This window comes from Populus euphratica, unplaced genomic scaffold, assembly GCF_000495115.2.
Source record: "Populus euphratica unplaced genomic scaffold, PopEup_1.0 scaffold25.1, whole genome shotgun sequence".
Classification (NCBI taxonomy): Eukaryota; Viridiplantae; Streptophyta; class Magnoliopsida; order Malpighiales; family Salicaceae; genus Populus; species Populus euphratica.
Window position 1 is genome coordinate 1,986,481 of NW_011499851.1, and position 15,467 is coordinate 2,001,947.

At 32.3% G+C, this 15,467-nt stretch overlaps 1 protein-coding gene across 2 annotated transcripts; it reads left to right on the forward strand.

The window, feature by feature from the left end:
- Positions 1 to 1,150: 1,150 nt before the first annotated feature.
- Positions 1,151 to 9,000, forward strand: LOC105121544 (ABC transporter B family member 2-like). 2 transcript variants are annotated; one of them, XM_011020224.1, is made up of 12 exons: positions 1,151 to 1,715; positions 1,994 to 2,048; positions 2,250 to 2,425; positions 3,178 to 3,378; positions 3,527 to 3,786; positions 4,133 to 4,673; positions 5,035 to 5,414; positions 5,786 to 6,192; positions 6,574 to 6,815; positions 6,899 to 7,146; positions 7,476 to 7,888; positions 8,207 to 9,000. In XM_011020224.1, the coding sequence occupies exons 1-12, from the start codon at positions 1,452 to 1,454 to the stop codon at positions 8,779 to 8,781; spliced, it is 3,762 nt and encodes a 1,253-aa protein (XP_011018526.1). In that variant the 5' UTR covers positions 1,151 to 1,451; the 3' UTR covers positions 8,782 to 9,000. The 2 variants fall into 2 exon arrangements, with proteins under 2 accessions (XP_011018526.1, XP_011018527.1); XM_011020225.1 differs by having other exon boundaries at positions 1,152 to 1,715; positions 3,178 to 3,198.
- The last annotated feature ends 6,467 nt before the right edge of the window (positions 9,001 to 15,467 follow it).

A 15,467-nucleotide genomic window follows, 5' to 3' on the forward strand; every position in this document is an offset into this window, starting at 1 on the left:
AAGTATAGCCAAGAAGATTTTAAGTACACAAAAACTAAAGCATTAACAAGTTATGCTTGTTATATAAAAAGTGTTTTAAGAAGGTACTCAAGTGTTTGGTATATAACATTGTAAGCTATTAAGTAATTTATTTACATTTCATTTTAGGTTATCTTCAACTTTGCACTAGAAATTAAAAAGGAGAACCTTGTAAATATATTTAGGAAGCCTATCTCTACTTAAATGTACTTGGTGAGAAGAATTTAAGTTTTGTAAGTTGGATTAATTTAACTTAAGGTGGAGATTTTATTGGTTTTTCTTAAATTATAGGTCTAAATAAGAAAAAAAAATTTGTGTAATTAGTTCATATAAAAATCATATTTAAATAAGGCTTATTGTTAGTGCTTCCATTCTCAAAACTTTAATACATAAAAGGAGAAAAGTTTGTTTTTTATTACCTTGGAATTCCAAGTGAAAAAAATTTACATGACTCCTTATAATCTTTTACTTTTTCATAATGAATTTCTCTAATTGTTTTTGTTCCATAGTAGATTATTCTATTGTTAAAAATATCATATCACTATATAATTTATTTTTTCAATCTTATTGTAATATTATCTATAATTACATTGGAATATAATGAGAGATTTTTTTCATTGACATATTTAAGGACATACTACACAATAGGGTTATTTATGTCGGTAATGTTGTCGATAAAAGTTATATATTATTGTATTGTTTGACTTTTTTAATTCTTTATTTTTCCATTGCAATTCCAACGATATACACTAAAAAAAAAATTCAGTCTGTGTTTACTAATAAATACAAGAATGAAAAAATACGTTAATAAATTTTACTGCAATATACCGACAAAAATTTTTTATCGATGTTTTCATTTGTATTTGTTAATTTTCTGGTAGTACAACTAGTAAAATATGGAAATAATTTCTAATTTGAGATAAAGTTTTGTCACATATTTATAATAAACCATGCTAGATTTGAGTTTTTTATACAAAGAAAAGAAAATAATGTTGATGAAAAAAAAAAGATGGATTAAAGAATGAGAGGATAAATTGGGTCAGTTAAACTTAAACAGAGGTATGGTAGACCAGAAAAGAAAAACATAAAGATAGGTTGAATTAATTCTCCGACTAATTAATCTTTGAAGTCTGAAAAGACAGTCTCTTCTCTTCTCTATTGCTATGGACATTGCAGCTACAACATCCAGTCACAGGATATTCCTCATCCTCATTCCCCTATATAAATAACCTGCCTGAGCACCATTAAAGGACTCATTTAACTTCTCGCACCATAACCTTCTCCCAACTATTACTCTCCTTCACATTCACAACTTTAATTAATTCCCTTCTCTTGAACTAAACCTTTAAGCCGAATTTTATAGCTAATTTCTTAGCCACGTACACTCTCTTCTTATATATACAGCATCGTCTTTTCTTCAATTTCAGGCCACAATGAGTTCACAAAGCAATATTGAAGAGGCAGATGATGTGGAGAAAAAGAGACAGGAAGAGAAAAGGAAGCAACAGAAAGTTCCATTCTGGAAGCTATTTGCTTTTGCTGATTTTTACGACTGTCTGTTAATGGGATTGGGATCTCTTGGTGCTTGTGTTCATGGAGCTTCAGTCCCTGTCTTCTTCATTTTCTTTGGAAAGTTGATAAATATCATTGGAATGGCTTATCTCTTTCCCAAGGAAGCTTCTCACAAAGTAGCCAAGGTTTGCTAAAATTTGTCCTTGTCGTGCATGCAAACAGGCGCCCGCCCATTTCTTGCACCTCCTTCCCCTCCCTCTCCCTTGCTTCCTACATAATTTCTCTAGTCATTGCATGTGTGATCCTCTTCCATGTGAAGGGCATTTTTGAATTTTCCCAAATATGATGGATTGTCTTGTGTATTTGAAATATGATTCTTGACAGGATATATTAACTAATTTATTGTTATAGTTATTGGTTTATACTTTCTTTCTTTTTAAATCGCTTATTTATTTTCTTTCAGTACTCATTGGATTTTGTATATCTCAGTGCGGTTATATTATTCGCATCATGGATAGGTAAGCACAGTTTTTTCAGTTTCTTCAATCAATAATTAATTTGCTGCATTTCATGATATATAAACGATATTTAATTAATTCCTTCGTCAATTCTTTTAAGCCTTTTCATCTCCGTGACTGTAATTTGTTGAGAAGTTTAATTAAATTCTAGTTGTCTTGAGGTAATAACCTTGATGATACAAATTATATGAACATGAATAGAGGTGGCATGTTGGATGCATACTGGAGAAAGACAGGCAGCGAAGATGAGAATGGCGTATCTGAAATCAATGTTGAGTCAAGATATAAGTCTATTCGATACTGAAGCGTCAACTGGAGAGGTCATAGCTGCTATTACAAGTGATATTATTGTTGTGCAAGATGCCATTTCTGAGAAGGCATGTATTCCTTCGCTAATAATATATCCATTCTTCTCTCTTTTTTCTTCTTCTTTTTCCTTTCAATATGTGTGTAAATGGTTTTTAATTTAAACGTTCACAATCCTTGACTCCACTAGTATTTGTTAAGAATATATATATATTTTTTATTACTTCCACAAATTCGGTTTGCCTGATCAGTCCAAGATTAATGGGTTTTCATTGTTTAGATAAAATGTTTTTTTTAAAAAGACCAGCACTGTATGCGTCAACAGTTACACTAAGGATATTATGAGACCTAGCGATATCCATATCTGAACCCAAAAAAAGGTATTCTGCTAATTTTTATATATGGTTATTGGGCCACTCAAAAATTGTGGAGCTCGAAAAAGAAAATTAGCATTTTGGAAATTTGAGGGCGTCCTTTTGGGGATGGAACTATTTTGGAAAGGTGCTAAAAACCGATAATAACTGAAGTTTGAACCACTGCAGAATGGACAGACCAACATAATCCGCAAAACCCACAAGAGTAGTTTTAATGAGAATTCAAACATTTGAACTTTAGCTTTTTTCCTTGTTTCTGGCTAACTTTCTTGAGTGCCTTTCTTTGTTGTGCCTATGCCTTACAGCAAGTTGCTTTAGTGCTTCTGAAATGTATTCTGGTAAACTGATTATGCTGGTCTGTCAAATTTAAACTCACCGTGCTGGTGTGTGAAACAAGTGTCTGTTTCTCCTTCGTATCTTTGTAACTTGAATGTTGGTGAATGATGCAGGTTGGAAACTTCATGCACTATGTAAGCCGGTTTCTTGGTGGATTTATTATTGGGTTCGTTAGGATATGGCAAATCAGTCTGGTGACTCTATCTATAGTCCCTTTAATTGCACTTGCTGGTGGTATCTATGCATATATAACAATCGGCCTTATTGCTAAAGTTCGTAAATCTTATGTCAAGGCCGGCCAAATTGCTGAGGAGGTATCTCTTATCGTACTAAACGTAGACAAAACTGATTTAAAATTAAGCCATTGTACCAAATGTTGGTTTTCTTTTGTAATGTGGGAATCAAATGCAACTGACAAAATACAAAATCATTCTCTTCTCATTGTTTATGATATTGATTCAGGTGATCGGAAATGTTAGAACAGTACAAGCATTTGCAGGAGAAGAGAAGGCAGTGAGGTCATATGTAGACGCTCTTAGAAATACGTACCAGTATGGGAGAAAAGCAGGCCTGGCCAAGGGTCTCGGATTGGGGATCCTGCACTGTGTCCTTTTCCTTTCATGGGCATTGCTTGTTTGGTACACTAGCATAGTTGTCCACAAGAATATCGCCAATGGTGCTGACTCTTTCACCACTATGCTCAATGTTGTCATTTCTGGCCTGTAAGTGTGTGTTCTAATCTTCTTTTGTAGCTTCTTTCATATTTCATGGAAATCAATGTTGTCACCGCATGGTGTTCGTTATGACCTTTTCCATTTTTGATGGGTTTAAATAGCGTTTAGCTCCTCGCATCGACATTTTCATCAATGATTCTAGGAGAATGCCCATATTTTTTGTTTTTCTTTTTAAGAGGATGCATTTGAACGCTACTGAAATTGTAATGGTAACTGAAAACTAATAGAAAGCAATCAATTTCTTGAACATATCCGTCCTGTGTATCCTTATCATTTGAATTCTCCAGGCAAAATCATGATTGAGGACATTAAATACTGTCTCATTTCTTTTCAGGTCACTGGGAATGGCTGCGCCAGATGTTTCTTCATTTCTCCGAGCCACAGCAGCAGCCTACCCTATTTTTGAGATGATAGAGAGGAACACATTGAGTAATACCAGCACAAAATCTATCAAGAAACTAGAGAAAGTTGACGGCCACATTGAATTCAAAGATGTATGTTTTGGGTACCCTTCTCGTCCTGATGTAACAATCTTCGACAAATTCTGCTTAGATATCCCTTCTGGGAAGATTGTAGCTCTTGTAGGAGGAAGTGGGTCTGGAAAGAGCACGTTAATATCTTTGATCGAACGATTCTATGAGCCTTTATTTGGGCAGATACTGTTAGATGGGAATGATATTCGGGACCTTGACCTCAAGTGGCTGAGGGAGCAAATAGGGCTAGTTAATCAGGAGCCTGCTCTTTTTGCAGCAAGTATTAGAGAGAACATTCTCTATGGGAAAGAAAATGCTACACTTGAGGAGATTACACGTGCTGCTACACTTTCAGAAGCAATGTCTTTTATCAACAACCTCCCAGATAGATTTGAAACACAGGTACTAATTTTCACTACCATGAAAATATTCAATTAGACAAGTTATGCATTAATATATGTATCTTCTAATGACTAATAATACCCCATTTTCATTTGATATAAACTTATGATTATATAATTCATGACATGCACGGAAGAATTGAGACTCTACCTCCTCTTTCTTTCAAGTTCTTGGTAATTAAAAGAGAGGTTAATGCAAAAGAAAAGTCTCTTTCTGTACACGAATTAAATTGCTTAATGAAGTACACGGCCTACTAATTGATGAACTTCATGAAAATTGCTTCAATCACAAACTCTATATATAGGAAGCAGAATCTGATGAAGGAATTTCACGTGGAAAAATAATATTTATGTACCTCCAGGTTGGTGAGAGAGGAATACAGTTATCGGGTGGGCAAAAGCAAAGGATTGCATTATCACGTGCTATTGTGAAAAATCCATGCATTCTTTTGCTTGATGAAGCTACAAGTGCACTGGATGCTGAATCTGAGAAAAGTGTGCAAGAGGCTCTTGATCGTGCGATGGTCGGAAGAACTACTGTAGTTGTGGCTCATCGGCTTTCTACAATAAGGAATGCTGATGTCATTGCGGTAGTTCAGGAAGGGAAGATAGTAGAAATCGGGAGCCACGAGGAGCTCATTTCAAACCCTCAAAGTACCTACGCTTCACTCGTTCATCTGCAGGAGGCAGCTTCCTTGGGAGGCCATTCCTCACTCGGTCCTACCTTAGGACCACCACTTAGGTATTCATTTATGCTCAGAAAATATTTCACTAGATGAAATGTCAAAACCGCTAGATTGAATTCAATTTACCTGAGTTTACAAGTGATTAAACCATGCCCCTTTTAAATTTTAAGCTGTTGCTGAAAAATGACATCCATTTCACTATGGGTAATTGAGAAGTTCTTACCAGACTGCTAAAGTTTCGGTACTATCTGACCCAAAAGCACTTGTTTCTACTAGAAGACACTTGGTGATTGAAAAATGATAGTTACACTTCTATGATGGCACAGAGGGAGCTTAAAAGTGAATATGTGCTTCAAACATCCCGATTTTATCCATATTATTGTTAAGAAGCTGTATTTAGTAACTTTACTCTTGATTACTTTTTTAGCATAAAGTATTCTCAAGACACAAGATCAAGCTTTGGAGCAAGTTTTCGTTCTGAAAAGGATTCAATTAGCCGGGCTGGTGCTGATGCATTGGAGCCCATGAGGACAAAGAAGGTTTCATTGAAAAGATTGTATTCAATGGTTGGCCCTGATTGGATTTACGGTATAGTTGGAACCATTGGTGCATTTGTTGCTGGATCCCTGATGCCGCTTTTCGCTCTTGGAGTCACTCAGGCTCTTGTAGCCTTTTACATGGACTGGGACATGACTCGCCACGAAGTCAAGAAGATTGCGATCCTGTTTTGTTGTGGTGCAGTAATTAGTGTTATATTCTATGGCATCGAACATCTTTCTTTCGGAATCATGGGAGAGCGACTCACTCTTCGTGTTAGAGAAATGATGTTCTCCGGTAAATACTTGGCCCTACTTGTACCGGTTGGTTTACCGAATGCCTTACCGATTGCTTTCATTTCATCACATAAAGAGAGCTGTGTAGTTATTTGTGTCTTTTACCATAATTTTCTTTTTCTTTACAAATATTTGGAGAGCAGTTGCTCTATTGAATGCATAAAGAACTCATTAAGTGTCCGAGAGAGAGCAGCTAGTATTTGAATTTTGTTCCAAGTGTTTGATTATTCGCATTAAGCCATGTGCTCATCATAAACATGGTGCACCTTTGCAGTGTTCCGTGAACTGGTATAATATAAGCACAGGCACTGCTAAATTGTTCATTAGTTTACAATTTGAACTGTTTTACTGATTTTGACTGTTCTGCTGTCTCTGATTACAGCCATTTTGAGGAATGAGATTGGTTGGTTCGATGATTTCAACAATACAAGCTCTATGCTCACATCTCGTCTAGAGAGTGATGCAACTTTGTTACGAACCATAGTTGTTGATCGCTCAACCGTTCTCTTGCACAATGTTGGTTTGGTTGTCACATCATTTGTCATCGCCTTCATATTGAGCTGGAGGATCACACTTGTTGTCATAGCCACGTATCCACTGATCATTAGTGGTCACATAAGCGAGGTTTTCCTACTTTCCTTCATTTATATATAGAGAAGCAAGCTCTCTGTTCACAATTTAATAAAAAAAAAATTCTGCATGCTCAGAAACTCTTCATGAAGGGCTATGGTGGCAACTTGAGCAAAGCATATCTAAAGGCTAACATGCTAGCTGGTGAGGCTGTGAGTAACATTCGCACTGTTGCTGCATTTTGTGCTGAAGAAAAGATAGTTGACCTTTACGCCCGTGAGCTTGTAGAACCTTCCAAGAACACATTCACCCGTGGTCAGATTGCTGGCATATTCTATGGCATATGCCAGTTCTTCATTTTCTCATCTTATGGGCTTGCTTTATGGTATGTTGTTTTATCTTCATCTCATAAAACTTTATTATTTTAAGTTGCAGATCATCAGATAACGAATAACCACTTGGTTCTTAGATCGAAAAATACCATTATCATTCTTTCATCAAACAACTGCAGTGAAAATCAGACAAATAAAACCAAATGGAATCAGAACTATCTGACGTTCTTCTTCTTTATGAAAATGACATTTATAATCAAATCACTCTGTTTACTGGAAGCAGGACAAAACTCATTTCAATGATGTTTCTCTAAATGGCTCTTTCCCATATTGAAGAATTTGAAGCAAATTGTAATGCCTATTGTTGTTTGACATTTTGCAGGTACGGTTCTGTTCTGATGGAGAAGGAGCTCGCTGGCTTTAAATCTATAATGAAGTCATTTATGGTTTTGATTGTAACAGCATTAGCCATGGGTGAAACTCTAGCGTTGGCCCCAGATCTTCTGAAAGGGAACCAAATGGCAGCATCTGTCCTTGAGATACTGGATCGCAAGACACAGGTGATGGGGGATGTTGGAGAAGAGTTGAAAAATGTGAAGGGTACAATAGAGTTGAGAGGTGTCCAATTTAGCTATCCTTCAAGACCAGATACATTGATTTTCATGGACTTTGATCTAAGAGTGCGTTCAGGCAAGAGCATGGCTTTGGTGGGACAAAGTGGTTCTGGTAAAAGCTCTGTCCTTTCTCTGATACTTCGATTCTACGATCCAACAGCAGGAAAAGTGATGATTGATGGTGAGTTTCTTTGGACGCCATATGTGAATATGTTTTGCAGATTTGCGAAACAGCCAGTAAGATATTTTTTTTAGCTAATAATATAATTTCCACGCTCTCGAACCTTCAAGATCATAGATTGCAAGAAAGGAAAAAGAAATCTTAAAATTTGTACGCAAGGAATAGATAGTTACTAAACCACCTTGATGATCTTTAGTTATATATTTCTTCAAATCTCGAATTGGTGACATCTTGTACCAAACACTAGTCCTCAACATTGTCTCCACACAATTTCTTAAAGCTGCATGTCTGATTGGCTTCTTGTCGGAATTCCCACAGGCATAGATGTCAGGAAACTCAAGGTGAAATCTCTTCGAAAGCACATAGGCCTAGTCCAACAAGAGCCAGCTCTCTTTGCCACAACGATCTATGAAAACATATTGTATGGAAAAGAAGGAGCCTCTGAAACAGAATTAATTGAAGCGGCTAAGCTTGCCAATGCTCATGGTTTCATTAGTTCTCTTCCTGAGGGTTACTCGACCAAAGTTGGTGAACGAGGGGTGCAATTATCAGGTGGCCAAAAGCAAAGGGTGGCCATTGCCCGAGCCGTCCTAAAAAATCCAGAAATATTGCTACTTGATGAAGCCACTAGTGCTCTAGATGTGGAGTCTGAGAGTATTGTGCAACAAGCTCTGGACAGATTGATGACGAACCGAACAACAGTCATGGTGGCACATAGGCTATCGACTATAAAGGATGCAGACCAAATATCAGTTCTACAGGGGGGGAAAATAATAGAGCAAGGGACTCATTCTAGTCTTATAGAAAACAAAGACGGGTCATATTTCAAGTTGTTTCGTCTTCAGCAACAACAAGGACCTGAACAGAATCATGACAACAATGAACATATATAGATTATGATGAACATTTCTGCAGGAGCTTTCTTCTCAGATGTATCCTGTATGGTTTCGTTTCTTTTCCTTTTCGCCCCACAGGGTATGTATGTATGTATTATCGGGTTTGATGTGAATTGCTTTTTTTTAACTATGTGAAAATAACATAATATATAATAATAACACATGAATGAGAATGCTGTACAGTAGAAAATGGCAGTCCCCAATCCCCATTAATTATTGTTAGGTTTTAACTATCTTGCTCCCAGATAGCTAAAGTATTATCTTGCCAATATTTTGGCACTTTACAGTCTGAACCGAAAACAAAGATGGTATTGTAGTAGACTAGATTACTGTAGCGTAATATTGGATGGAAAAAAAAAGAAAAACAACCACATGTCTCTTACACAGAATTTCAAGATAACACTTTCTGATAAAAAAAATATTGAAACGCTGATAAAATCAATAAAAATAATTAAAAAAAAATTAATTGAAAATACATTGTAACAGTCCAAAATACTTTCAAGAAAAAAACTATATAGCTAAATTCTTAACTATCTCAATTTTAATAAAAATAATTTTAAAAAAAAACATGTAAAAAAAATATTATAGCAAAACAAAAGCTATATAGAGAAACACTATAGCAATCAATTTAAATATATATATATATAATTTAAAAAAATAAAAAGATAATTTTGAAATAAAACAATGAAAAAAAAGAGAGAGAAAAGGCATGCAAGGAATGGAAAAAAAACAAAAAAAAATATGCGGAGAAAAGACAAAATAAAATAAAATAAAAATAATAAAAAACATGTAAAACAAACTATAGTACTTTGCCCCTTAACGTTTTAGGGTATTTGTTAATATTAAGAAAAAAAACAAGGTGTATTGGACTCTTAAGGCGCAACGTCGACAGCCCTACATGAGAATTACGAAATTTGTTAGGCCCAATAAATTAAAAAATTACTAAAATCCATTAGGCTCCATGGACCTTATCTATTCCATCTGGGATTAGGCTCTTTTTTATTTTACCTTCATCCCATATCAAAAGCTGAAATATGTATGATTACATAATTAGTACCAAAATAACGATTAATACATAATCACATGGAATAGTTTCTCCAAGTCAATTATGGCTTTCGCTGCAAAAGCTAATAATAAAACAGTAGCCGGTTGGGCCCTTAAACTCCTCAACATAAGTTTATCGAGGGGTTTTATTTGTTTGGAATTTAACAAAATAAAAGAATTTGAGATAATAACTTAATTTAAAAATATATATAATTTAATGAGTCACATGTAATATTTACAACTTATAAAAAAAAAGATTGCCATCACTTTTTTTTTAGCCCCTCAACTCCCCTGCAACCAAAAATCAACTCAAGAAATTACAATTTAGAAACACAATTTACAATTTATTTCATTAACACGCGATAAAATATCAACATACTTTATAATTTATTAAAATTAGTGATTTATAATTAAACACAAAAAAAATTTACATAACATTTAATTTAAATTTAAATAAAATTTATGATTCTTATAATATTAAATTATATAATCTAATTATATCTAAAAATGATCCTAGCTCGTAGATAATCCTAGAACATTTGTGAACAAACTTGGAATGCTTATACAAACACTAGTGGAGGGGTTGGTATCAAGATCACTACAACTTATGGATAGACCTATAAAGCTTGTAGGTAAGTTTAGAATGTTAGTGGACAGGCTAAGATCACTTGTAGACTAAATGACATACCTAAACAAACATCCATATCTATAATTTCTTATGACAACATCAGGCTCCCGTTATTGCTACCCAAATTAGATGGACCAGCTACGTGTGATGCTTATATAATTTTTTTACTATAACTTAGCACCCAACTAAACTCAATACTATAGGAGTTTCCATGTCTATATTTATTTCTCACGTAAAGTTTTAGAATATACAACTAATTATTATTGGTAGCTTCAAATATTGAATTCATATTTCTGTCACTATAAATAAGAAAACCAATATTACAAGTTGGACTAACCCTAGTTTGCATCCTTCAAGTAATTTCAACTTTAATTTCAATATAATTTTTGACTAGTTTAATCACATAATATTCTAAATAGCTCAGTAAAAAATATCTAATATAATAGTTAGAAACTCTTTATTTTCTCTATTATAAGTAATGTCATTATCAGTATTGATAATGTTACCGCAATAAACATACAAACAATATCATAGGGTTAATTAAGATACATAATTTTGACAAAAGTTTTTTCAACGAAACCCTAACCATAATTTTCTCCATAAATAATGAAATCATCCACTCAATTGATGTATTTCATAGTTAATTAATGTATTTTATATCTAATTCAATAAAATCCCTATTTTAACCTAAAAAAGCCTAACACTATTCTTAATTCACAATTCATAAAAACTTAAATTCATCAGTTTCCTCCATAAATAATGAAATTATCAACTTAATTAGTGTATTTTATAACTAATTAATATAATTTATACATATTCAATAAAATTGCCAATTTAACTTAGAAAGGTGTAGCTCTAACCTTTATTTATAATAGACAACAACAAAAAAATCATCAATCTTCTTGACAAATAAAGAAATTAATGATTAGTACTTAAAAGTACATTTTTATCATGGTTTTATATCATCATTTTGCACTTGAAGTATCAATAACTCCTTGACTAAAGCATGTTTTATAATAATATATCTAATAATATAAGATACCTTTAATTTATGGTAAATATTCATTTTAAATGCAGGCTTATCACATAAATAAAAGGATTGATTAATGACTTTAAGAACTTAAATTGCAAGGGCAAAAAGATGACCAAAATTAGAAAAGAGATGTCGGTGCAATCCAAACCGGAACACTGTTTGGTAATTGGGTCATATCTGGAGCTATAGATCTTAGATTTAGGTCTAATTTATATGGATAGAAAGGTAAGACATAGGCCTACAACTTTCATATGGAGCCTAAGATCTAAAAATACCATTTTCAAGTCCAAATTACTGCAACAACAAAGAAGCCCGAAGCTGTCCTCCAGCCCGAACACTGTTTAGTATTTTGGTCATATATGGAGTTATAGAAGTCCAAATGAGCTGAATTGTTTACACAAGAAAGCTGAGACAATTGCCTACAACTTTCATGTTTTCAAGTGGCTCTAATTTTGACATTATCAATGACATTTTGGGCAGACAAGAGAAGATAAGGATTGTCACCAAGTCAAGAGTTGGCTGCCCACTCATTAATTAGTCATCAAATCAATAGTTCCCAATTTTGGCCTATAAAAGGAGGCATTTGCCATGCATTTAGGCATCTTGGTTTCCAGATCAAGATCATGCTCTTGCTTTCTCTCTTTGTATTTTTTATGTTTTGCTTTCATTAATATCAAGTTTATGTCTTTCATTTCCTTTTCTTTACTTAGTTAACTTTTATCTTATTTATGTTCTTGTTTTGTTTATCTATTTTTCTTTCTTTCATTATGTCTAGGTAAGTTTATTATGTCAAGGTGAAAAGGTTACACTAATGGTGTAAGAATAAGTATAATGTAAACTTAATATGGACTTTGATGTTTGATACTAACATGTTTTATATTTGTTATCTTGTTCACTCTTTAATACTTTGCTTGTTAAATGATTAATCTTGATTTATGTTGTATAACACTTGATACAACAAATGCTTGACACTTTCATAGCCCATACTGTATGGTATAACTGACACCTAAGCTATGAAAGGAACTTGATTTGTTGTTAACATAAGTTATAATCATGAATGCTTGACGAGATTTACAAGTACTAGCATTAATCGAATAAGATGACTAATGTAATCATGTTAATAATCTATAATCTGATTGGAACCTCCTTTGTGTGTGGTTTCCAATTAAATAATAAGAGTTTATACTATACTTGTTTGACATACCATTAGTGGAACCTCTAACCTTGACATTTGTTATTATTATTGTTTAATCCGTACATTAATTTTTCATCTCCAAGTTCTCATCATCTTCTTTTTCTTCTTCTTCTCTTTCTTTATTATTAGTACTCCTCCTCCTACTACTACTACTACTACTACTACTACTACTACTACTACTATTATTATTATTATTATTATTATTATTATTATTATTATTATTATTATTGTTGTTGTTATTGTTATTGTTGTTGTTATTATTGCTATTATTGTTGTTTATAATTTGTACAATTAACCTCCCTGTGGTTCGACCCCGGTCTTGCCGGGTTATTTATTATTTCGACACTCCTGCACTTGGGAGAAGACATCAATCTTTTCGTCGTGTCAATTAACAACTCAAATTAATGTATTTTATAGTAAATTAATATGATTTAAATATGATTCATAAAAAACCTTATTTTTTTTAAAAAAAACCTATTTTTAAATCTTAAAATAATCAAAATCAACAATTAGCATAAATTACCACAAATACCATGAAATTAATTGAAAGAAAGTATGTAATATAACTTTAAATGTTGAATATACATGAGTAGTGGTGGCGGCCGGTAGTGAAAGTAATGGCGAAGTTGAATGAAAATAAAAAATACAACCTTGAGTGGGGGAGAGGGAGAGTGGCCTCTTAACTTAAAATTTCAGTTTTTGAGTTCACTTAAAAATTACATGCTTAACAGAGAATAGGTTAAGGCAATATATATATATATATATAAAATAAGCGTAGCAACCGTGGGAAAATACTTCCAAAAGCTATTTCCCAAACTTTGAACTGCAGAATCATGGCACGTGGGCTTCTTTTCTTTTCTCTCTCTGTCTCTCTCTCTTTCTTACGGTCAGCACTATTTAAAACAAGAACCGACGAATTTGGTATGATTTGAAGTTTTTATTTATTTATTTATTGTAAACTTTTGGAATCAACATTTGTAAAAACCTTGTTTGTTTTGGATTTTTCCTTTCAAAAGAAAGTGAAACTGAAACCGGTATAAAAACTTTTGAAAATCACTTTGTTTGGTACTTTTTGTAAGAATCTTAGTTGCCGGTTAGTCTTTAATTCATGTTTAAAAAAAAAAAAAATTAATAACAAAAAAAAGACAAGAATAAAAAAATTGTAAATGATATTTATTTTATTAACTAACAATATAAAATTCACATAATCTTATAAAAAAAATATAAAAAATATTAAATCTTAATTCTCAATTAATTCACTATAAAAACTAAAATTAATAAAAAATAATAAAAAAATCGAGTTAACTTGACAAACTTAGATTTTAAGCTTGTAATAACCTATCATGAAACAAATTAAAACAAAATATAAAATTTATTTCTTAATCAATCCAACATTAAATTATAAAAATAAAAAAATTAATTAAAAAATAATAAAAAGACTCAAGTCAATCTGGTTGAACTCGCAAAACCCTTGATTCAAGTCATGAAATCAAAATAACCTCATAAAAATAAATTATAAATTTAATTCTCAATTAACTCAAATAATAAAAAAACTCAAATAATAAAAGATAAAATTTTAAAAAAAACTTAATTATAAAAAAAGTAAAAAAAACTTAAGTCATTCCGTAAAATTCTTAGCTTAGTCCATGAATCTAAAATAAATTAATAAAAAAATTAAAATAAATTATATAATTTAATTTTTAATAAATTTAAAATATATATTTTTATTTAAAAAAAAGAAACACTCGGTGAAGACAGGAGAGCGGTGATTATCTCTCCTAAAGTGGTGATGGTTAAGATGCTTGATTCCTCGGCCCATTCCTCCAATCCTGCCTTCTTCTCTGCCTTGTATAAAAACCATACCATGCGATGAGTTGAAAAACTGCACGAAGTTGCGTTAAATACTACTGAGGGGAAAGTAGAAATTGCAGAACACCACAAGTCCATAGGTGATCCTATCAATTTAATGCAAGAGAGTGAAAGGTGACATTTGACGTGACAGTGGAGCCTTTAATCGGGCACGCGGCGTACGTAATCTGCACACAAATATCAAAGGAAAAGACAATTTCACGTGTCAATTAGAAGTTTTTGCAAAATATCGTATTTCAATTATAACATTTCATTAATACCTCCATCCAAAAACATAATTAAATATTGTACCACTACACCAACTTAATTAATGTCGTGTTTTTTAACTGTAAAAACATTATCATTTAAATTAAAAATATATTTAAAATAAATATTCTTACAATCCCTAGTAAAAATGTACTCCTATTAGTGTTTATCATGCAACCATGGATAAAAATATCAGCAAATTTAATAGGCATGGAGTCCATTTTTCTTTGGATGTCATCGTAATGCTCTTCATAAATATCATCATCATGATGTGAATGTTTGACATGAGTAGATGATCTATCACATCATACGGTATTTCATATAATAATTACTGTATTTAATTTAAAATTAAATAAATTTAATATATTTTATAAAAATCTCTTAATATATCATAAACAATTATTTGTTTTATCATATATACATTATCAATTAATACTTGTTTTTTTTATTATAACCTCTGTTATTATATATGTTGAACTTATAATGTGTATAATACTTTTTTATGTTTATCTTATTATGAAAACAAATAGACATTCATCGATTATACTTGAATTTTCATCTAGAAAAGTCTATTTGAACTTGAGGTTTAATGAAATCATTTTATTTTAACTTGTCTTGATAGAATGATATGTCATGCACTAATATGTCTAATATGTGTATATATATAT

Bases quoted from the DNA above. Each gene is read 5' to 3' on its own strand.
- LOC105121544 (XM_011020224.1), top strand. From the start codon at position 1,452: ATGAGTTCACAAAGCAATATTGAAGAGGCAGATGATGTGGAGAAAAAG. The intron at 6,816-6,898 runs GTTTTCCTACTT...CTGCATGCTCAG, and splicing joins TTAGTGGTCACATAAGCGAG to AAACTCTTCATGAAGGGCTA. The intron at 7,147-7,475 runs GTATGTTGTTTT...GACATTTTGCAG, and splicing joins TCTTATGGGCTTGCTTTATG to GTACGGTTCTGTTCTGATGG.